Genomic DNA, 24,998 nt, shown 5'->3' with positions numbered 1-24,998 from the left:
CAGAAATCTGACTTTAGGAAGCAAATTATTTTCAGAATCTAAGCCTTTGTAAATGTAGGGAAAAGTCTTCAAAGTCTTTACACGTGGAAAACAAACAAGATTTTAATTCCATCTGAAAAAAGATGCGAAACTAATGGTGCATTAGTCAAGAGTGCGAAAGTGATGCCATTAGATTGTTCACCCCTTCCGACCAGAGCACTTTAACACCGCCACATAATCTAATTGAAAGTGCAAAAAATACGAAGTGCAACCCAACATACAGCTCTGGGGGGAGAAAACTCCGAGACCACTCCAAGTTCAGAAATCAGGTTTAAGAGGTCTCTTAAAATTATGTTTATTCAACAAACCTAAAACAAGTTTAATTTTGCATTCAAATTTGCGATTCTTTTCAGCCCCATTAATATGCATGCGTCTTTGTCTAGGCGTGAGACAAGGTGTTCACTCACCCAGGCTAATTTCCAAAATAACGTGTTAGGTTACAAGGAAACCAGCGGTAACAGGTCACCGGATAGCCCCGGGTGCATTTTCCCACGACACAACGACGAGCACGACCCCCGGCCGGGGTGGGGTCTGAAAGATGGAGCGGAAAAAAAAAGAGAGACCCCGGAGCAGGAGGGCGATGGCTCTTGTACAGCCTGTGCACTGAGGGGTCAATGAGTTTAACACACACTGCACTAGTTAAACACTGATAACGGCTGTCGATTGGGAACCATGCATTTTACTAGTATTTATCGCCAATCCTCCGAGTGCACAGACAGACACAGCGCACACGGGACCGCCGCACGAAGAGGGAGAGAGATATGGAGCAGCGATAAAGATGTGAAGGCTCAGCTCTTTCACGCCCTTTCTCTCTCTTCCCTGTAACGGGAGGACAGTCCCGCAGTGACTAGTTTGTTGCACGCAGGCACGCACACGGGGGACAGGAGGCTGACGTCGAGGAGGGGCGTCCCTGTGGTTTGGCTGCGGTTACACCGGGTGCAGCGGCAGGTTTAATAGTTTAACCAACACCGGCCAGCTGGTGCGCGCCGAACTGGGCAACTAACACACACGCAGGCATGGGCCGCTACAGCGGGAAGACCTGCCGCCTCATTTTCATGCTCGTCATCACTTTCGTGTTTTTCGTGGCCGAGATTGTGGTGGGCTACCTGGGCAACTCCATCGCGCTGGTGTCGGACTCGTTCAACATGCTGTCCGACCTGCTGTCTCTGTGCGTCGGGCTCAGCGCCGCCCGCCTGTCGCGCCGCCCCGGCACGGCCCGCTGCACCTACGGGTTCGGCCGGGCCGAGGTGGTCGGGGCGCTGGCCAACGCCGTGTTCCTGACGGCGCTCTGCTTCTCCATCTCCGTGGAGGCCATCACCAGGCTCGCCCGGCCGGAGCGGATCGACGACCCGCAGCTGGTGCTGATTGTCGGGGCCCTGGGGCTGGCCGTCAACGTGGTGGGGCTGCTCATCTTCCAGGACTGTGGGGAGAGCAAGAGGAAGGCGAGGAAGAGGAAAGGGGGCTCCGGGGAGGCGCCGCAAGGAGCAGGTGCCTCTAAAACCACCTTTTATTTGTTTATGTATGTGTGTTTGTATCTGTTAATTTGTTTATTTGAATATGTATTTATTTTATTTGTAATATTTATGTTATCACTTAATTTAAATTGCATGTGTACATACCGCGCAAACAACCCACAAGAAACCGCATTATAGATATACTATATTGTATATAGTGTAATAATAATACTTATTGTTATAACTAACTCTTGAAGTAGTATTCATAATTATAAGACGAAACTGGAATAACAGCATGCCTTTTATGTATGCATTTATTATTTACAGACATCCGCACACTGAAGTAGTGGTAGAAACGCTGCTTCTGCTAATTAGTTAGGATAGTAACAGTGGTGCTACGAACAGTGATGCAGCATTTGTCTTGCCGCTTTTGATCTGTTTCTGACTGCTGTTTTCTGCCTATCTGCTGAAGCATGGCAGCATGAGTCGGTGCTCTATCCCTGCATCACTGTGCCCATCCCGGGAGAGGGGCTGCGGCCACTAAGCAGCTCGATCCTGCAAGGGGAGGGCACACGGGCCTCCAGGGAGGGAGCAGGTAGACGGGGGGGACAGGCTCCAGATATAATGACAGGATTACTGATTGTTTCCATAAACAACTGGTGATATACCTGACAGACAAGAGCACTGATTATTATTATTATTATTATTATTATTATTAAATATTATAGTAATACTAATGTATTTGCCCTTGCTTACAGTTGTCACATTGCCCACACTTCTGCCCACACTTGTCTGGAATAGACAGGCATGGGTTAAAATTGTGTGATGTAAATGGATGGTTACTCCAGTTACTGTACGGGTGTTTCCCCCAGGTCGTGGGATCTACAGTGTCAGGAGCGTCCTCTGTCCTCACTGCCCTTCACTGCCTGCAGCACTCGCTTTATCTTCAGAGCACATCTAGAGCGTATATACCCTGGTGTACGTGCGTGCGTGTCTCACTCCAGGGCTGTCTTCACTGCTCCCTAGGGTAACTGCAATGAACTTTCAGAGTTAGTGCGGAGCTGCGCACTGTCCAGTACAGTGCTGTACTGAGATCGTCCCCAGCTGCCTGCACAATTGCAATGAAAAATGCAAAGCACCTGATCCCTGGTTTAGCACTCTGGGATTAAGCGTTGTTTTGGTGTTACCAATCAGGAACTGCAGGGGGCTCACGTCTCACAAAGAGAACATTTTCATTATTCATTCAAGTAACCTAATACAGGTCAGTATCATTACCACGAATTTCGAAGGGTGTGATCGGATTTTATCGTTTTATCAAAAAAGTATTATTACTGTTCTTCATGGGCAGGGACTTCGATGTGCATTTTATGGTTACGTTACAAACTAACATTTTCCTTCACAATTATATATACACCAAATACCCATTATGTAACGTGATATATTTTAGTAATTTTCTCATTTGTAAGTGTAAGTGTACACCAGGTGCACACAGTGTGAGTTAGTGTGTGTGTCTGGCCCAGGCATTGAGCTTGTGGTGTTCCTCTCGCAGAGCTTGTACACACACCGCCTGTCTTGTCGGTACACAGGTGCCCCAGTGCTGAGCGGCACCACAGAGCCAGAGGGCACGGACACTGAGGATGGCCAGCCACTCAACATCAGAGGTACCATCAATGACCTCCCCCCCTACTGTACTGCACCACCTCCACCCCCCCAACCCCACACACAATATAAGGAACAGGGTTTGATTCTCCTCTGATCCGTCTTCTCTCCATCTGTCCCTGTCTCGCTCTCTCTTCCCCCAGGTGTGTTGCTGCACGTCCTGGGTGACGCTCTGGGCTCGGTGGTGGTGGTGGTTGCCTCAGCGCTGTTTTATGCCCTGCCGCTGCCGCCCGAGCAGCCCTGTAACTGGCAGTGCTACGTGGATCCCAGCCTCACCCTCGCCATGGTGATCATTGTCCTCTCCTCCGCCACACCCCTGTTAATGGAGACCGTCTCCATCCTGCTGCAAGCCACGCCCCCCAGCCTGGCCCTGCCCAGCCTCAGTGAGTCCATATGGCCATGCTCATTATTATTATTATTATTATTTCTTGGCCGACACCCTTATCCAGGGAGACTTACAACATATCATCCACGGCTAGGTGTCAGCTTCAGTATGTTTAAGGGGGATCAGTTCTATGAAGGGCTCCAGCCTCAGTGCCGGCACTGCGGCCCTCTGGGAGTCCTCTCTGGAATGGGATTTGGGCTGTTGTGTTGTCAATGGGAACAGCCCTACAGCATGGGGTGGGGGGGCAGAGTTATTTGTGGCATTCTGCTGTCTGGCGTGCTTAAATCTCTCACACGTACACACATGGTCAGTTCCTGTTTGACACATTATTTACTTTAACAATGTAACACGCTGGACTGAATGGCACTACTTCAGATTGCAAGTGGATAACCAATACGCAGTGTGGAGTTTCACTGTGTTCTCACCTATGTGCGCGATGCTGTGACTTGTCCCGCTGTGTGCCAAGCCGTGTCTCGTTCAGCCCTGTCTCGGGTTATTTCTCTATCACCGTGCCTCATCTGTCTCTCTCACATTATCCTGTAACCTGACCTGCTGTAACTCACTGTGCCGTTTCCCCGTTTCTCTGTACTGTCAACATCTCAGTCGCTGTGCTGTACCCTGTATCTGCGTACTATAACCCATCTGTGTGCTCGTGTGGGGGAGGAGAAAGCCCCTCCTTATTGGAGGTGGTTCTGCCGTGACCCAGCACGGATTGTAACGTGCACAGGTTGGATTTCAGGCGGCTCAAGTCTGTCTGCAGTATAACACAGCATGTTGATAAGAATCATTCTGGCACTCGTACCTAAGTTGCTTACGGTCCGACCTAGCAGTGTAAACGCAGTACGGGTCTCACTGTGCTGTAACCTGTCTCAAGTTGTACTCTAATGCACTGCCCTCACTTCTGTCCCCTCCTCTTTCCTCTCCCTCTCCCAGTGGATGACCTGTTGGCAGTGCCGGGGGTGAGCGGCATTCACGAGCTGCACGTGTGGGAGCTGTGCCGGGGCCGCACCGTGGCCACCCTGCACCTGCACTGTTTGGACAGGTCGGCCTTCTCCGTGGCCTCCCCCCGTCTCCGAGAGATCTTCCACCGCGCTGGAGTCCACTCCGTCACCATACAGCCCGAGTTCGAGGAAGAGGATAAGGGAGAGACTGGGGGAGGCCAGCACTGTAGAGCCCCCTGTGTGTCACCTAAATGCCAGTCCTTGTCCTGTTGCAAATCCGACCCCAACCCTGCATTGGTTAGTGTCTCCTGCAACGGGAACCTCAGCCCCGCCCCCTCACCGCCGGCTTCTGAGGATGATGAGTCAGTGGCTCTCAGGATGTTGGGGGAGGGGGCGGCAGAGAGGGATATGCAGAGTAGTGATGGGGGGGTGGAGCTCGTGAATAGCACCAAGTTTTAGACCAGAGAGGAGGAGAGGGAGAAAGGAAAGAGACAGCCTTACTGACTCGTACATCATCATGCTCGAGTGAAACAGAACTACAAGAAAGACATGGAGAGGGAGGGAGAGAGAAAGTTCTAAAGGGCCAGAGAGTTTTTGTTTTCCAATCCACACCTGCTATAAATTACATACTTTAACTAATTATGTACAAACCAATGTAATAAACCCATTTTCCCTGGTCTAACACAGCTGTTTACTTAAGTTGCCCAGATTGTGGCCCTGCAGAGCTGGATTTGAAGCGTCCTGCTCTGTACCCAGGGACAGTGCCCCCTAGTGAATACAGGCTCAACAGCACCACCCTGCACAGTTCTTCATGAAGGACAGGGTTATACTAGTTTTGACAAAGAATTTATAGGGAAGCCAATTCAAAAATGAATAAGAAAACAGTCCTCCATTCAGTCTGTCTGTCAGCTCCAATGTGAGGTCTGCCCCCCCTGATCAATCCAGCAGGGCTGCCTCGCATTGTGTCAGCAGCATTGGAGCCGCTGTCTGTTCAAGGACCAAACCGGACTCTATCGTGAGCTGTGCTGCACTAAACTGTAAATTGAACTTTTCTCTGTTTCAAATGTTCTAATTTATTGTAAAATAAATTCTACATTTTAAGCACACCCCATTGCATACAGTATTTCATATTTACTGGAGCTTTGCTGTGACACACTGAATTGCCGATTTCATTAATATGGCTTTGTCCTTATTGTTAAGACTCTCCTCTCAGAGTTTCCTGAAGATGTGTTGTAGCCCTAGAGAGGAAACTAGTGATTCCAGGTGACTGAGCAGCTCAGACAGGAGAGTGTATGGAAACTATTCATGGAGTGTCAGTTCAACATTTCAAAATAGGTGGGCCTCCTCTCCTTTGTAAACTTTCTCATGTTCTTATGTTCTTATTTACATGCTCCCCACTCCCCCTCCACTTCCAGGCAGCCTGGTTGTCTTGCTGTGTTGTCTGTGCCCCTAGATGGCAGCAGAGGACTGGCACACAGTGCAGCCCTATGCAGTCCTGAGTCTCAGAGCGGTGACTCATCGAGCTCCTCGCCCCATTGTCTGCCAATAAAGATACCTTGAAGCGTTCCTATGAGAACAGCTTAGGATTGCTTCCGATCACCTTCTTTACCTGACAATACAATGCAACACAGCACACCACCACACACATCTCTTAAACTGAGGCCAATACACTATTACGATTACTCTTTTTAGTAATTAAGGGTTAGAAGTGGTTTTGTTTAGGCTCCAGACTATGTGAAGAAGTACCTGCACACATCTGATCTTAATGCCCATTGGTGTTATTTTTGTGGTGTGAGGGGAGAGGCGTGTATCTCCGTTTCCCTGTCCAGCTTATTATCTCGTCCTCGGCTCATTAATTAATTATAGCTAATTGCCAAGATGAGCACTTCCTGGAACACAACTGCATCAGCCTGGGCATCATTCCAGGGCACTGCAGACAGCAGTACAGCACAATAAAGCTTCACCACGCTGCACTACAACACCGTACCGCTACACTGCACTACAACAACACCATACGGTACAATAAAGCATTCCAACAGCACCGTGCTTTACTCTGTTATTTTGGCAAAATCTGTCACTAGAAGCCCGAGCAACGGAAGAACAAATACTTCCTATAGAATACATTTTCCAGTTTTCCTGGCATGAAGTAATCATCCACATGCGCTAGCTGTGTAACTGAATTGTACAGTTCTATTTTCAACTACATTCAAACTATGTCTGTAATTATAGGAGATCTATTTCTCCCATTGTGATTTAAAAAAAGTATAATGAAATATAAATGGAGAAAAAAACAACTGCATAAAATAAAAAAAAAAGTGCATTGACATCATTCTACGTCATATCGCCAGGCAACCACGCAATCAACCTGTTGCTATGGCAACCGCACTCCAAGCCCCCCCTCTGTTTGCTCCGCTCTGGCTGGGCTGTAGCTCCAGTCAAACCCCGCTCCTCACTCCCTATTCCCCTCACGCGCTCATCTCCTCAACACCCCCCCACACACAGGCGAGCAGCGGAGACGCACTGGAGCCGCAGCCCACCACCATCCATTACTGCTATTTCCACCTCATCTGTTCTATTTTAAATCTGCACGTTTATTTATACATCTGCTAATGATCAAAAATAAAGATTTTTAAAAAGCTATGCTAACATCAGCCAATATTTTATTATATTTCGGGTTGCTAGTTAGATTAACATTCTAATCATTTGCTTAAAATAACCATACACTTTAAGATTTCTGTTTTTACATTGAGTCATAGTCCTGAGTCAGCATTTAGCATTAACTGAGCTGGAACAGAAATGGACACTCAGTGACCTAGAACAAGAATGATTACAGGTTCATATATATAAATATATAAATATATATATGAGTATTTGTACAATAAAAATAGCAATAATAGCAGCAGAAGTCCTAGTAATAAAGGACCCAGTGTGTACACAATCCCAGAGGCTGTTTATTACAGTCTGCAGTTATTCAGTTCATTTCATGGCCAGAGCATTGACAGCCCGCGCTGCTCCACTCCCATACACCCCACACGGCTCCCCGCCCAGCTGCATGGGAAGAGCACCCACCAGTGGAAAACATTACACAACTGTAGACACATTAACACAACAGCACAACCAAATATTGATACCAACCCACACAAAAACATCAACAAAGTCGGACAGTTAACGCTTTGTAAAATTATACTTTCACTTAAAAACACAAAAATAAAACTAAATAAAACACAATCTGGTCTATAACCAGCCTATAGGTGATCTCAAATAAAACCACAATGATTATAAAAAAATTAAAATTAAAAAGATGCACAGAAAACAAATGCTGCCAGACTCTGCCGTGTTGGAGCGTGCACGGTTTTGTGTCGTGTTGTGCAGCAGCCATGAGATGCGTTAGGGACCCCTAACACCAGTCTCTGTGACTGGGCAGCAGGCAACAGCTAGGATGAGCAGTGAGCAGTGCACGCTTCACTCCCATCTCCCCGTGAGAGACAGCGATCTCTCTCTGTCTGGTGTGCTCTGAGCTGCCTGGGCCGAGTCTGTGAGTGTAAGATGCTACATGATTGTGATTGTGTCTGGGCTGTGAGGAGCTGAGCCTCCCCCCACTCCCACTCCTACAGCACCTCTCCCGACAGCAGTGTGTGCGTGAGTGTGTGTCTGTCTGTGTTGCAGCTTGCATGCATCTAAGATGTTTGTCTCTGTGCAAGTCTGTGTCTACGTTGGCTAGTGTGCATGTACGTCGCAGTGTTTGTTTTAGTGTTGTTCTATGTACAGGACTCTTCATTCACCTGACCCAGTGGAACCAGTCAGATCTCCTGAACCCCTGTTAGTTAACCAATTTAATAATTAGTTTAAATAGACAGCTGTTCATGTCTTCAGCTCCTAGAAAGTTCTTGATAAAATATAGTTATGTACACTTTGAAATCAGCAGCTGTGAAATAACAAAATGTTCAATCCATTTCAGCTGTGGCATTATATAAATGGCCAATGAAAGAAATTAAATCAATTCAGTCCAATTTAAGTGTGTGTGTGAATCTGGCTGTACATTAGTGTCCGTCTGCCCGTGTCTGGGTGTCAGTTAATGTCTCTATGAGTCCATGTGTACTTGTCTGTGTGCCTGATTGTCATTTAGTAAGCACACGGATGCAAACAGATGCAAGTGTTTCTCTGCCTGTAATTATTCAAGTGTGTATGTCTGTGCGTCTTTGTATCTGTGAGTGTGTGTGTTCATTTCTGTATGTGCTTGAGTGTGTATCTGTTTGTCTGTATTTATGTGCGTCTGTGGCCTATCTGCATCTGTATTTCACCTTGTGTGTGTGTGTATCAGTGCATTATGGCTCTATTCCACCAATCTGGGACGAGTGAACACCCAGTCTGTAAAAAACACAAACAGATTAAAAAGAACAAAACACAATGACATAAATAAAATCGGGGAATATAAACTGAAATGAAGGACCGGAGCACGGAGCCAGGGGAGCGGGCGAGGACAGAATCGAGGATGAACGGAGAGGTAGAGGTGGCGGAGGTCAGTTTCACAGTCTGTTGACTGGGCAGGCTGAGCACGCAGAAGGTACAGTGCATACAGAGCGAGGGAGAGAGCGGGCGTCCAGGTCTGACTCACAGACAGACAGACAGCCAAGCAGAGAGACAGACAGAAGGGAAGACAAACACTGAGACAGATAGTAAGTGGACATCCCACATCCCCCTCCTGCTCCTTCTCTTCCTACATCTCTCTATTGCTCACCCACTAGATCCTGGGGATGGAGCCACACCACTGTAATGTTCCTATGTTTTTGAGGTGTTCGTTCGTTCTTCTGGCTGTGTCTCTGTTACTCTCTCTGCACAGGGGACCTGGTGAGAGGGAGAAGGGGGTCCTTTTAGCCCATGCTCTACCCCTTCACCCCTCCCTTCCTGCTGGCCTCTGTGTCCTTGCTCTGCCCTTCCCCCGCAGTGCCCAGTGCCTCGTTCACCTTCGCCCCCCCTCACCCTCCCTCTCTCTCTCTCTCTCTCTCTCTCTCTCAGTCCTTCTTCTCTGAGGCATGTATGTCCTTGCATTCCTCTTCTACAATCTTTTTCATCTCCTTATTTAACTCCTCTCCCTTCCCAGCCTGTCCCTCTTTCCTCCGGTGGCAGGCCAGCTCCAGCAGCTCCAGCCCCCCTATCGCCTTCTGCTGGCCGAGGTAGAACAGTACCACGACGAGGAAGTAGGCGCGCAGTGCAGGCGAGAGGCAGAGCCCCACGCAGCAGAGCACAATGAAGGCACTCCAGTACAGCAGGGAGGCGGCCTGGATGAGCAGCACCCGGGCCTCAGACTTGCAGGGCGGGATGCGGCTGCGGCCCGAGGCGTCGAAACAGCGGCGCTCCCCGGTGTAGAAGTCCCGCAGGCGCACTTCCTTCTCCTGCCAGCGCTCCTGGCACCAGGCCTGCAGCTGGAGGCCGTCGGTGGGCAGTGCGGAGGCAGGGTAGCGGCGCACGTGGAAGTGGATCTCGCGTGGGAACAGCCCACCCACCAGGTGGCGCTCCGTCTGAGGCGGGACATGGGGGTAGGCCACCGTGATGTCGTGCACTGCGTCCAGGTTGTCTCCTGAGAGAGAGAGAGAGAGAGAGAGAGATGGCGAGATGGAATGGGTAGAGAGAGGGGAGAGGGCGGACAGGAGTGAGGAGAGAAGAGAGAGGGAAGGCAGAGGAGGGGCAAGGGGGACAGGAGAGAGAACAGAGTTTTCAGCTCAAATCTGTCAATAACATACGCAATGGCTCTATAACAGTCCCATCATCCCTCGCTCTCATTGTGACAGAGCACTTAGACTGCTAGATGGCTAGAGCAATCACTATTGCTAATCCATGGGCTATATAAACAGCATGCAGAGGGGAGAGGGAGAGACAGGGAAAGCAAGAGGGGAGGGGGATGCAGCCAAAACATAACAATACTGACTGGAAACCAGGATAAAATGGTACAGGCGCTGGGGGAGTGCGGGGAGACTGAGATCATGGACTGCACTGGACTGGACAGGTCTGTGCCGAGACGGTAATAATCTTTAGAACTGGGGATTTCCTTTGGGTTTGAAGCCCTGGTCCTGGAAAGCCGCAACACAGGACACTGCAAACACACTATTGCGCCCACCCTGGCACTCGCCCCTGACCCCTGGCTGACCTTTGCGAAGCATGTCAACGATGAAGGTGAAGCCGGTGGTGCGAGGGTGAAGCACGTACTCGTACTTCGGCAGCCCGTTCTTCTCAGCAAACTGGTCACTGCGGGCACGCGTGTTCTCTGAAGGAGGGAGGAGGAGAAAAAAAGAAGGGTAGAAGGGGACAGGTAGAGGAAGGAGGGTGGAACAAGAAACAGAGGATGGGGGGGAGGGATGGATGGACAATGAGGACAAAGTACAATGAGCAGAGTGTTGGTAAGTGCTTTATTAAAACTGTGAGGTCAGAGTTTGTGTGTGTGTGTGTACCTGTGAGGTCAGTGCCTTCTGGGAATATTAGCAGCTGTAGAGGCTCCCTGATGTCACAGAAGTACTGCAGCATGGCCTGCAGGTGGCGCCGGTCATCTTCCCAGCGCCGGTGAATGAAGATAAAGGAGGCGACCTGCATAGCCCAGCCTGCAACACACAGTACACCACACAGAACAGTACCGTCAGTCCCTGCAACACATTGTCAGAGTGCGAGTCTATCAGAGAGACAGTGCATCAGTGTACTCAGTCTACGTATATATCTGTGTGTTAGTATAGCGCTGTGCAGCACATCAGTGTGTGACTGACACAGCGGGACAGGTTAACCATATACACTCACCTAAAGGATTATTAGGAACACCATACTAATACTGTGTTTGACCCCCTTTCGCCTTCAGAACTGCCTTAATTCTACGTGGCATTGATTCAACAAGGTGCTGAAAGCATTCTTTAGAAATGTTGGCCCATATTGATAGGATAGCATCTTGCAGTTGATGGAGATTTGTGGGATGCACATCCAGGGCACGAAGCTCCCGTTCCACCACATCCCAAAGATGCTCTATTGGGTTGAGATCTGGTGACTGTGGGGGCCAGTTTAGTACAGTGAACTCATTGTCATGTTCAAGAAACCAATTTGAAATGATTCGACCTTTGTGACATGGTGCATTATCCTGCTGGAAGTAGCCATCAGAGGATGGGTACATGGTGGTCATAAAGGGATGGACATGGTCAGAAACAATGCTCAGGTAGGCCGTGGCATTTAAACGATGCCCAATTGGCACTAAGGGGCCTAAAGTGTGCCAAGAAAACATCCCCCACACCATTACACCACCACCACCAGCCTGCACAGTGGTAACAAGGCATGATGGATCCATGTTCTCATTCTGTTTACGCCAAATTCTGACTCTACCATCTGAATGTCTCCACAGAAATCGAGACTCATCAGACCAGGCAACATTTTTCCAGTCTTCAACTGTCCAATTTTGGTGAGCTTGTGCAAATTGTAGCCTCTTTTTCCTATTTGTAGTGGAGATGAGTGGTACCCGGTGGGGTCTTCTGCTGTTGTAGCCCATCCGCCTCAAGGTTGTACGTGTTGTGGCTTCACAAATGCTTTGCTGCATACCTCGGTTGTAACGAGTGGTTATTTCAGTCAAAGTTGCTCTTCTATCAGCTTGAATCAGTCGGCCCATTCTCCTCTGACCTCTAGCATCAACAAGGCATTTTCTCCCACAGGACTGCCTCATACTGGATGTTTTTCCCTTTTCACACCATTCTTTGTAAACCCTAGAAATGGTTGTGCGTGAAAATCCCAGTAACTGAGCAGATTGTGAAATACTCAGACCGGCCCGTCTGGCACCAACAAACATGCCACGCTCAAAATTGCTTAAATCACCTTTCTTTCCCATTCAGACATTCAGTTTGGAGTTCAGGAGATTGTCTTGACCAGGACCACACCCCTAAATGCATTGAAGCAACTGCCATGTGATTGGTTGGTTAGATAATTGCATTAATGAGAAATTGAACAGGTGTTCTTAATAATCCTTTAGGTGAGTGTATAAGCAATATAATAAAAGTTAAGTGCAGGAAAGCAAAGTGGAATCGAGGTAAAGTATGGAGAGGAGCAAACGCGGCACAAAGCCACGGGAGACACAGAGTACACACATGGCACTGCCAACTAACTGTGCTCCATTAAATGCAGTGTGTTAGATGAACAGGACGAGTCTCTTAAGAGGGGTGCTGCTGACCAAAGCCGGGGATGGCCTTCAGGCCGGCCTTGAGGCAGATCTTCTCCAGCCGCAGGTAGCTGTAGCGCAGCAGGCAGCTCCACAGGAACATCCAGTCCAGCCGGGTGCGGTGGTTCATGATGATGACGCTGCGCTCACCCGGCACGAAGCCATCGCCCGTGATCACCACCTTCACACCAAACACCAGCTCCAGCAGTGCCTGGGGGAGGAGAGGAGACTCAAATAGAGACTGGGAGAGACTGCGGGAGTCACAGAGAGAGAGAGAGACTGCGGGAGGCAGACACAGATAGAGAGCCAGACACATAGTGACAGGCAGTCAAATCGACACACAGTGACAGGCAGTCAGATGCATGGACAGGTGGACAGACAGAGGGACAGCGAAACAGGTGACAGACAGGCAGATGGGGCAGTCACACTGACCACGGGCAGGGTGAGCCAGGTGGCGACGATGCGGTCGGTGAGCCAGCGGTACCAGGCTGGAGACACCAGCATGAGGGGCAGCACAGGCGCCAGCATGAACACACTGCCGAAGAAACTGCCCAGGAACAGCGTCACCACGAAGTACAGGCCCCCCACGGAGACCATCCTGCCACACGGCACACAGAGAGAGGGGGGAGTTACAGTTGTTCTGCTCAACAGTACAGTTTACAACAAGGCAACACAACAGCAGTGTTACAGGAGTTACAATACAGTAGAATAGTCCTGTTACAGTACAATAAGCCACCTGAACAGCACCGTAACTGAGTGTTTGATTGAAAATAGGAGGAGTACTGGAGAGGTGAATGACCTTCCAGCTCAGCAATATAATCACTTTCTCAGTCTCATGCTCTCAAACACACCCACACAGAAACACACCTCTCTCCTGCTCAGAAACACCCGAGATTCCTGCATCATCAGGCTGCTAAAGCCTGAACCAGTGAATGGAGCTGCTCTGCTGTTATCGATGTGTTAGAAAAATCACTGTGGTAAACAATACTATACTATAGTATACTGTGCTGACATAGAACCTGTTGGCCCGAGTCCTAGGGCCTGTTGCATAAACATTGGCTAAGTCTTTGTCTTATTATGATTATAAGTCACACTAACAATAGACACTGTTGCATGAAACAGTCTTTCCTTAGACTGCTCTTTCTTAGTCAATCACACAACGTATTCTGGGAATTTTAAGACACTTGAAGAAAAGGAAAAACGAGGCGGACACTTCTCTAAAATAGTGACGAGTAACTGAAAATCTATGTTAGTTATTGAAATATAATTTAAAAAAATATATGATTTGGTGTGGGATAAAAATGTAAGTTAAAAGCATCAAGGCGCTTTGTTTGTGCTGTGCGGTCTGTTAAAAACATGCAGAAATGATGGAATATGCTCAAACAAATACTTGTACAAATACAAACAAACATCTGTGTACTGGAGGACTAGTTTGCATTAGTTTGCATAATTGCATTAGACTAGTCTGACTGTCAAATTAAAACTAATCTAATGGTTTAGACTGCATGGTTTAGACTAGTCTAAAATAGTTTTATGCGACCAGCCCTTGGCCTAGTCCCTGACTGACATCTCAGCATGACTCTGCAGTAATATCAAGGGAGGAGGGCAGGAGTGGGAGACAGAGCAAGAGGGATGGGAATGACTTCAACCTTCCTCTGTATCAGCTCTAATTGGGTGATTCAATGTGAGTTTTTTTAAATGATATTGGCCAACACATTTCTTTGGATTATGCTTAGTAGGGTCTAAAGTCAATATAAATGTTGATTTCAAAGAGACTACTTATTTTTTACACCTTTTTGTGCTTTTTGTACCAAGTGAATGAAATTTCTCATTACTGCAATAACATTTTAACATGTTTTTAATTGCTAAGTAGCTCTAAGCTAGCTATAGTAATGGACAAAATAGAATTCTTTACTTTATTAGGCATAGGCTATACAGGCGGTCACCTAGGCCGACATCCATCCATTGGGTTGAGATTAAAAAAATATTACTTGATTTTATGCGTAATGTTGCCTACTTCTGAATTAATATAAACATGATAATTGATGTAGTTGTAGTTGAAGACCCCTAAACCCTCCTCAGTACCATTTACTCTCATAATAAATCACATTCCATGGCTTTTATTTATTATTAGGCATGCCAGCCAGTTGATATGTGACCAAAGTGGGTCCTAGATGCTCTGTCGACGCAGTACCTACCCAGTTCTGAGAACTCTTTAATGGAGTTAACGGAATTGCTGCCTGTTACAACAGCAACTGGGGAGCGATCATTCAGTGCGCTAAAACTCCACAATGTTGTTGTGCAATCCACAATGAAAGACAAAAGACTTAATGGGCTAGTGCACCTGTACATAAATAAGGACCTCAAACTAATTTATGGAGATGTTCTTGATGAATTTAGGCATCACAACAGGAGTCTTGAATTCACCAAGAAACTCCTAAATCAGCAGCGGAAACAGCTTATTTCCAATGAAAATAGGGGTTATGAGATAATACATTGCAGTAATGAGAAGGCCTAGTGAAAAATGCTAACATTAGGGGCAGCCTTTTTGATTCAGTAAAAATGAATACATCATCTTGTAGAGCATTTTAAAGACTGTAATATTGATCAAAAATGTATAATAAAAATAATGATGATACCAATTTATCATCAATAGCCGTAATGAGAAACTATCGTGTCAGGAACAGGGGGTTTAGATAGAAGTACAACATTTTTAGTGAATCAAAGTGAGGAGACTAGCATACTTCTCCTCTTGTTGATGCATCATGGGAGAATAAGACTTTATTGGCAATACTGTTATGATTTTGACAGGGCAATGAACACATACTGCGGTAATGAGAAATGGGTTGATGGACACCATGTTTTTTCATTATATTATCCATATTATGATGTCTATATTTTAAAATTATTTTTATAGACTACTAGACATTTGACAATATACACTGTTTTCTTATTTTTTTATTTTACTTGTAATACATTAGATTACCATCTTGGACAAGGGCATTTGCTAATAAATAAATAATAATAATAAGGTTAAGGTTTTACCATTTAGTTTCAGAATGTTTTTTATATTCAAATCATCACGGCCATGGTTCAAGGATGCTTTCATGAGAAGCACCTGATTACTGCTGCTAACGAGCACTGCTGAGCAAGCAGGATAAACAGGGCAATTAGATTTTTCCACTGGTTAGGGATTAAACGCAGCAGGGCTGACTGACGCACATGGAGAGACAGACTCAGACCGATGCACACAGGCATACAGGCAGACACACACAGACATACAAGCACACACTCTCACTGTCTGACTCAGCACTTCACCTGTCACGCCTACACACCTGTGGTCAGGTGACACATCATAGTTAAGTGTGAAGTGCAGTCACGTCAGCACCGTGAGCCAGAATCACAGTGTCTGAGCTATCTCTTTCCATTAGTCAGTGAGATAGATTACAATCACCTCGTTCAATTACAAGTTAAAGTTCTATTGCACTTTTTATTGTTATTATTATTACTGTATTATTACCAAGACATTATGTAAACAGCAATTGAGATAGCGGGCCAGACACAGATGTAATGGGAAGCCTGTCTTTGTAAACAGTTTCAGTCATGAAGCCAACTTAACTGACTGGCTGAATGACTGTTACACTGTCTGACACACTGGTCCAGACTTTACAGTGAATAAGATGAAGATAAAAGAGAAGAGGGTCTACAGGTGTTCATGTAAACATGTCTTAAGGAGGTGCTGAAAGGTGGTGCGATAACGTGCTGTCCTGATGTTGTTGATGTAGTGAGGCTGATACCTCTATACCTGTCGATTGTCTTAAGGCCAATTCACAACTGCCCTAACAATGTCCAACAAATGCCAACAAGCACCAACACCCAACAGTTGTTGTCTTTGTGTGATATGCCTGTTGGAGTTTGTTCGTTGGAATAATTTGTTTCTTGATTGAACTTGCTCAATCTGCTTTTGTTGGGGTTATGTTTGACCAGTGTGCTACAGTTTTCCAGAAAACTAAGGTGTAGCGTCTGCACTTTCCAAAACAACGGGGTAGGTTTTCCTGCCAACTCTACGGAAACTAAAGCATGCTGGCGGGGGACCATTATTATTTAAGTCAAGTTAATTTCTAGACAAGATGGCAGAACTTCGAAAGAAGAAACGTTGGTGGACCTTCAGGTGGGTCTCTAACGTTAGCGCAGTAGTCTACAATAACTTCATTTATTTCAATAACAATAACGTTATCATTTTATACGTATCTTATCTATAACTTCAGTTGAACAGTGTTAGTTGATTTGAACTTTATAGCTAACGTTACTTCATTCAATTTGGAGGAGATGTCAAGCAGCCCGAAAACAATGTTGCAGTTAATGTTACACAGCTTTCTGGCTAACGTTAGCTACTTAGTAGCTAACAGTAAAGCTAAATAACTAGATAGCGGTCAACTGGATACAGCCGGTCAATTCAGTCACTGATAAACCCCTTGTAATTCAAACTTTACAGAATCACAAAACTAGCTCTAGGCTACATTTCAGTGTAGCCTACTTTTTTCTCCCATTACAATCATGCCTACAATTAGATTGGTATCAAGTTTGACACTGCCAAGGCCTAATAACTTATGGATGGTTGTCTCACAGATGCTGAGATCAAAAATAAAATGTACTACATGCGGACCCAGTACAATCGGTATCTGAAGACACCTGCCTCAGGAAGTGGAGGGCGAGTGACTCCAAGGCAGGAGTGGTTTCTCAGAAAGATGAACAGAAACAGTCATTTGTTGCAGTTTGGTGGGGCCGTGTGAAAATGAGTTGTTCCAAATATTCTAAACCCAGCCGCCAACAAGAGAATGTGTGGAATGCTGGCGTTTGTTGCGGCACTGTGTAAGGGCCTTAACAGGGCACGATAAAATACGTGATGGTGTATAGAACACAACACACAATTACACAACACTGCTCTATTTCACTGCCACACACGATTCACAGTGGCATTCTACACACCTATAGAAATTTCTACCAATCCTCATTGAAGACAGCAGACACCGGTATTAGGGGTACATCTGCCACACTGTGTCAATTGTAGTGTGTAGTGTGGAGGGTGGGCAGTAGCATGGAGTAGTGGTTAGAGCTCCACTCTGGAGCAGAGGATTGTGGGTTCAATTCCAGGTGAGGGACACTGCTGTTGTACCCTTGAGCAAGGTACTTTACCTAGATTACTCCAGTAAATGCCCAGCTGCATAAATGAGTAAAATGTAAAAAATAATGTGATATATTGTAACAGTTATAAGTCACCCTGAATAGGAAACTGAGAAATAATAATTGCTGGCACAATCATCCTTCCCTGACCTCACTCCGTCTGAACGTGTCATGATCACAGCAAATCCCAGAAGATGAGCCAGCCTGGGCGGAGGTAAAAAATAAACTGAGCAAAACACTGTAACCGGCTTAAAGTACACTGGTGGCCCGGTGAGAGCCAGGATAATAAATAGGCTACACAACTTTAATCCCCCACATAAACACTCACACACTAGCCAATCCATCTGTTTGATTTACAAGCTATTTTGTTTAGGGACACGTTTTGTTTACAGCTGCACCTGTGTGCTGCTGTAAATATAATACAATATTGCTTACTGATTGTATTATATGAAACACAAATATGATTATTAACAACAACTACCATTAGTACTTCTAATAATACACATTATAATGCAGTCATCACCACTACAGCCTTACTCAACACTGCCCAGTGTGCAAGATCAGCCCACGACACGAACTGCTGTCGGGTGTATTAAGGACTCTGAATTCTGGTAGCTATCGTGTAGTTCAGATTCGGGCAGATTTGCGAAGTTCTGCGCGATTCTGCGCTGCTGCACCAATGGGATCGGCGGAATTGTGCAGATCTGCGCAGATCTGCGCTACCACGGCTTCAGTTATGTAGCAATAAATACATTGCGCAACTCCAGCGTTGGTTCTGTATGAGACCCGCCTAAGATAGTTAATTACTACTATTATAGTATGATCTCAACGCGCATAGTAACCCCTTTGTCGAGTTGTAGCTAACTTTTTGTGCATGATTTGAAAAAAAATGTGCCAACTCACTATTGCACTGAAATGATGCCACACTACCTGTCATATTTCTAGTCTGTTTGTTATTGTTATGGTTATGGTTATGGTTGTAGTCACTAGCCGCGCTGTGTGTGTGTGTGTGTGTGTGTGTGTCGAGAAGGGAGACGGGCTGGGCAGGACCGCACAGACTCTCTCCTCCAAACTGAAGACAGACACCCACACAGTCGCTCTCCCTCCCTCTCCCTCTCCCTCTCTCCCTCTTCTCACCTGTCGCCGGTCCCGTCTCTCCACAGCAATAACAGTCAGGCGGATCCCCGGGGTTAGGGCGGTCGGGCGCAAAGCCACATCAATCCAAGTATAGCAATACAAATAACACGGTAAATACAAAAAGTGTATAAAATAGATTTTAAAAATAACAAAACAATATATCTATATACTCTTAAAAGTACAAAGTTCAAGTCCCGTTTCCGGCCCCTGCTACAGGCAGGGAGAGCGGCAGTGCTCTGGACGGGTTGCGCCTGTTTCCGCGGCCGCCATAGCTGACACAATGACCTCTGAACTTTCAACCCTCACCTTGCTACGCGCAGGCGCCACTAGGGGGCGCTGTGTGTTTACATCTGGATGGCAAGCAGTCCTGCCTAATCGTGCTGTTTGAAAGATTTATATTTTTTCATTATTCTGTTCTTTTCTTATCCTCTCCTCTCTCCTACTCACTTTCTTTCCTCTCTCCATTCCTTTTCCTCTTCTGTATTCTCTTTCTTTCCAGGTCTCTAATTTTTACTATCAGAATGTGAGCCAATATTCTTGTATATAAATGTGTGTGTATATTGTAATATGTCATTGTGCATGTACACAGTATGTGTCTAAATATGGAAATGTCCCCACAAAGATAGTAACTCTTGATAAAACTACGTTCTGGGGACATCCCCACTTTGAGAAACAATTAAATGTGTTTTTTTTTCATTGTTTGTATCAAATAAGTTAAAACTGCTCCATTGTTTTGTTGTGGAGTTATTTTTTACTGAAGCCAGATGAAATATGTGTATGTCAGTGTGTGTTTAGTTCTAAGGGAAGAGCGCAGTATATTAATAGAGTTTAAAATCCTCACACAGTTTATTGTTTTTAAACATTCCTGTCCTTTCTCAATCCTGCTCCTGAGGGAGAGAAGGGGGAGAGGGCCACAGAGGGGTCAGGGGTAGAGGAGGGGACAGGAAGAGTGAACGCTGAACAGTGAGACACTTCTCCTGCCTGTGAGCTGAGCCTGTCTTCACCCTCTCTCTGCTCTCCCTCTTGTTCCTTCTGCCTTTTCTCTCTACCTTCTGTTACCTTTCATCTCCTCCATATCCATATCCATATATTTGTCCTTTTATTTTAAAATTCAAAGGTTGCTTTATTGGCATGAGTTTTGCACAGAACATACAATACAACTGAATAACAAGTTCAACAGCAATAACAAAAATTAAATCATATACAGCTCTGGAAAAAATTAAGAGACCATTACAAAATTATCAGTTTCTCTGGTTTTACTATTTATAGGTATGTGTTTGGGTAAAATGAAAATTTTTGTTTTATTCTATAAACTACTGACAACATTTCTCCCAAATTCCTAATAAAAATATGAATGGAATGGAATGGCTGCCATACATGAGAGATGCTGATTTAAGACAAATGTGCAGTGGTCTCTTAATTTTGTCCAGAGCTGTATATACGTATACCTACATACATCTGCCTGGCTGTGTATCTGACTGGACCCCATAGCTCACATCCATATAATATAAGGAAGGGGTTGGATTAAACTGTAAAATATTTCCAGTATACTGCCAAACATAATATTGTCAACTTACTGCCAAATTCGAATTGGGGTATTAATTTTGCCTTCTTATAATGGCATTAAATTCTGCAGGCATTTTCTCTTAGTGCATTCACTGCCAGATTATTAACTGACGCATTGAGAGTCAGGCCCAGGTATGGGTAGTGGATTTCTTAAAGTGAAATGGTATCTGCTTTCCTGACATCTGGCTTTATTCTGAAAAATTGTTTTTGTTTTCTTCATGTTTACTGTCAGAGCCAAAGTCTGACAGTACTGCTCTAGCAGTGCCAGGTTCTATAACATAATAAGCATAGTATATGTTTCTATAATATATGCTTTGTTATTTTTCCCTTCCATTTCATTTGAAATAATTAAAATATAAAAGTTTGTTAGGCGCTCATCTTAGCATTTTTTCTGTCTCTCTCTATGTATTTGTATTGATGCAATAAGGTTGTAAACCTTTTCCCAATGTATTTACTGTTAATCACAGTGCACTAAAAAGGCTTGCTTTAAACACCATACAACAGTTCAGATACATACAGGCCACAAACAGACATTTACAGAACAATGACACACTGCTTAGTCAACATTTCTCCTTCTCTTTCACTCCCTGTCTCCTCACCGTCTCCTATCTCCCTCTGCGCTCCTCCTTTCCCCCCTATTTCCCTCTACAGACCCCTTCTCTCCCAATCTCCTTCTCTCTCCCTGTATCTGTGTACTGGCTATTAATAAATCGTCCAGCCCAGGCTCTGGAGCAGCTTCAACAGCCAAACACTTCCCCCTTCCCTGTCTCTGTTGCTCTATCTCCCTCCTCCTCCTCTGTCACCAAAGTGTAAAACCATTGTGTGGTGCCAGTCTGTGTGTCAGTGTACAGTCCCAATCCGTGTGTGTCTGTGTAGTGTCAATTATGTTATTTATGCCCCTGGCAGTGCCCAGCCTGAGAGCAGCCTGCCTCCCTGACACACAGGGCCTGGGAACTGAGTGCCCGCTTGCTGATAAAACAGTCCCTGGCCTGGCCCTCTACCACAGTCCTACCTCCTGCTCTCTCTGTCTCTGTCTCTGTCTCGCACTCCGCCTCTCTCTTTCTGTTTCTCTCTCTCCCTCTCAGTGTTTCCAAACATATTAAATGACACACACAGAGGGAGACAGTGTGTCGGTCAGTGTGGAAGGGGGGTTTGTGTGTGTGTTTCGGGATGCTGGGGGTGGGGGTGCTGACAGGCTAATCCAGCTCCGGATTGTTTCCATTGGAAAGAATGTGAAGAATGGCGAAGGAGAAGTTATCAGCACTTTCCTGCCCACACTGACAGAAACACACAGGCACTGTACTGTACTGCTACTGACACACACAGCCACTGTACTGTTTGTACTATACTGTACTAACACTGACACATACAGTACTGTGCAAAAGTTTTAATCAGGTGTGAGAAAATGCTGTAAAGTAAGAATGCTTTCAAAAATAGACATGTTAATACATTATATTTATCAATTAACTAAATGCAAAGTGAGTGAACACCCTTTGCCTTCAAAACAGCATCAATTTTTCTAGGTACACCTGCACAGAGTTTTTGAAGGAAGTCCGCAGGTAGGTTGGCCCAAACATCTTGGAGAATTAACCACAGTTCTTCTGTGGATTTAGGCAGCATCAGTTGCTTCATGTAAGCCCAGACAGACAGACTCGATGATGTTGAGATCAGGGCTCTGTGGGGGCCATACCATCACTTCCAGGACTCCTTGTTCTTCTTTACGCTGAAGATAGTTCTTAATGACTGTTGCTGTATGTTTGGGGTCGTTGTCATGCTTCAGAATAAATTTGGGACCAACCAAATCCCCAACTCTATTTGCAGAAATGCAGCCCCAAACTTGCAAGGAACCTCCACCAAGCTTCACTGTTGCCTGCAGACACTCATTCGTGTACTGCTCTCCAGCCCTTCGGCGAACAAACTGCCTTCTGCTACAGACAAATATTAGATTTTGACTAATCAGCCCAGAGCACCTGCTGCCATTTTTCTGCACCCCAGTTCCTGTGTTTTCGTGCATAGTTGAGTAGTTTGACCTTGTTGCCACGTCGGAGGTATGGCTTTTTGGCCGCAAATCTTCCATGAAGGCCACTTCTGACCAGACTTCTCCGGACAGTAGATGGGTGTACCAGGGTCCCACTGTTTTCTGCCAATTCTGAGCTGATGGCACTGCTGGACATCTTCCGATTGCTAAGGGAAGTAAGCATGATGTGTCTTTCATCTGCTGCAGTAAGTTTCCTTGGCCGACTAAATATGGATTTGATTTGGATTTTAATTCTGTTCACTCACTTTGCATTAAGTTAATTGATAAATATAATCTATTAACATGTCTATTTTTGAAAGCATTCTTACTTTACAGCATTTTTTCACACATGCCTAAAAGTTTTGCACAGTACTGTACACTATCATTGTATAGTACTGTACTCTACTATACTGACACTGATACACAGCCACTGTACTGTGCTGTTGTGTATTGACACTATATGGACACACACAACAGCCACTGTACTGCCCTGTGCCACATTGACACACACAGAGTCGCTACACTACTGACACACTGACACACACAGAGCCACTACACTACTGACACACTGACACACACAGAGGCACTACACTACTGACACACTGTTACACTGACAATACAGCTGCAACCCTCACACACAGACAGTAGACTTTACTGCATTTCCCCATAAATGACACACAGACACACACACTAGCACTACAGGTGCTCAGGGAGGAAGAGAGGCAGGGGGACACAGAGAGACAGTCTGTGTGTCAGTGGGGTGAGTGGTGAGGGGCAGGATGCAGGGCAGAAGCGACACTCAGTGACTATTCTATCAATCAGTTACCCCAATGACTCCGGGAGTCATACCCCAATGACTCTCACGCAAGACATTAATTGGGGGTATAGTATAGTCTGTCAATATACACCAGGTGTGCCGTGTGTACAGTATATTGTCCAGGTGTATAGTGTATTCATTACATATTCCAGATGTACAGTGTATACAGTATATGTGCACTAGGTTTAAAATGTATCCTGTCTATATTTATCAAGTGTACAGTGTTTACAATATATATACACCAGTTGTACAGAGTAGATATACCAGATGGGCTGAAAGATCAAGGGAGAAGGACTAATCACTTAATGGTGTAATGACAATTAGATACAGAGATGGGGAGAGAGAGATGAAGAGGGAAGGGGGGGGGCACTCACCTGGACAGTCAGTTTTTCCACTGACGTACAGTGCAATGTGGCTGTGGGCAGTGATTATTCAGCCATATCTGTAATTACTGTCATCATTGCCCAGGACTGCTGAGCTCTGCAGGGCCGCCAGCCTGTGAGGAGACAGCACAGCCTGTCTGATAACCCAGCGCTGTCAGACACCACGGCTCCACCCGCTCCTATCCTGGACATCGAGTGGCCTGCGTCGCTCCTGCTCTATAGCGTCTATATACACTGTATGGCCTCCTTCTCTCCCTGTTCTCCCTTCTGTCCCTGTCTGTCTTTTTCTCTCCTTTATTTGTCTTTTGTTTTTACCTCTACCACAAACCTTTTCAATTCACTTCAATTCAATTTCCTTTATTGGCATGACAAGAATGCAATGGGACTGCCAAAGTTTTTACCATGTATTTATTTTTAAGCCTTCGCTCTCTCTCTCACTTTCTCATATCTTAGATGTGCAACAATCAGCAGGACTGACCTCTGGGCAGCTATGATGCAGAGTCAGTGAAGACTGAATGACTCACTGTGCAGCCCACACACAGCTCTGCCTCCCCAGCTACACAACACCCAGCTAATTGTACTGTTAACAGCAAACGCACACGTGTACCTAGGTGTATTGTGTAGATGAGCTGGCTCCACCAAGGAGCATTAGCAAGCAAAACTACACTCTGACTCTGAGCAAAATAACAGAGACAGGAGGAAGGCATGGAGAGAGAGAGAGAGAGAGAGAGGCAGTGGAGGAAGAGACAGCAGGGGTTTGTCAGAGACAGCGTGTGAGAGAAATGAACAGCAACAGAAGTCACAATCAGACAAAGAAAACAGTCACACACACAGTCACTTACACACACACACACACACACACACAGATAGAGACAAACGGCCTGTGAATACCAACAAAGCGTCACACATTGTCATGCTCCTAATCACACACTCACTCACAGAGGAAGTTACAGTATGCAGAACTCTGAGCTCCCCCACCACAGCAGGTGAAGCAGGCACAAAAGCGAAGAGGGTGGAGGGGGGTAGAGAGGGAAACAGGAAGAGGTTTAAAAAAAAAAAAAGACCAAAATAGAGTGAGTGAAAGAGTGGGGGAAGGGGTTCCAGAGAGAAAAGGATCAGAGACCGCAAGAGAGGAAAAGGGAGAAATTGAGGGAGAAAAATGTAATAGAGAGAAATAGTTTTGGAGAGAATGATGAGACTGAGAAGAAAAGTGTGCAGGGAGGAAGTTAGTTATGTTTGT

General features: G+C 45.8%; 2 protein-coding genes across 2 annotated transcripts; one reads left to right on the top strand and one right to left on the bottom strand.

The window, feature by feature from the left end:
- Positions 1-692: 692 nt before the first annotated feature.
- slc30a10 (solute carrier family 30 member 10) lies at positions 693-5,584 on the top strand. Its single transcript, XM_066702982.1, has 4 exons — positions 693-1,527; positions 3,080-3,154; positions 3,296-3,535; positions 4,471-5,584. Exons 1-4 carry the CDS (start codon positions 1,056-1,058, stop codon positions 4,935-4,937), a joined length of 1,254 nt encoding a protein of 417 aa, XP_066559079.1. The 5' UTR covers positions 693-1,055; the 3' UTR covers positions 4,938-5,584.
- Positions 5,585-7,409: 1,825 nt separating this feature from the next.
- lclat1 (lysocardiolipin acyltransferase 1) lies at positions 7,410-19,260 on the bottom strand. Its single transcript, XM_066702971.1, has 6 exons — positions 18,976-19,260; positions 13,087-13,252; positions 12,667-12,865; positions 10,925-11,071; positions 10,624-10,740; positions 7,410-10,056 (listed from the first exon to the last, which is right to left on the bottom strand). The coding sequence occupies exons 2-6, from the start codon at positions 13,249-13,251 to the stop codon at positions 9,491-9,493; spliced, it is 1,194 nt and encodes a 397-aa protein (XP_066559068.1). The 5' UTR covers position 13,252; positions 18,976-19,260; the 3' UTR covers positions 7,410-9,490.
- Between the last annotated feature and the right edge of the window lie 5,738 nt (positions 19,261-24,998).

This window comes from Amia ocellicauda, chromosome 1 (assembly GCF_036373705.1).
Source record: "Amia ocellicauda isolate fAmiCal2 chromosome 1, fAmiCal2.hap1, whole genome shotgun sequence".
Taxonomy (NCBI): Eukaryota; Metazoa; Chordata; class Actinopteri; order Amiiformes; family Amiidae; genus Amia; species Amia ocellicauda.
Note: the sequence above shows the minus strand (reverse complement) of the source record. Positions and strands in the feature narration are given on the sequence as shown.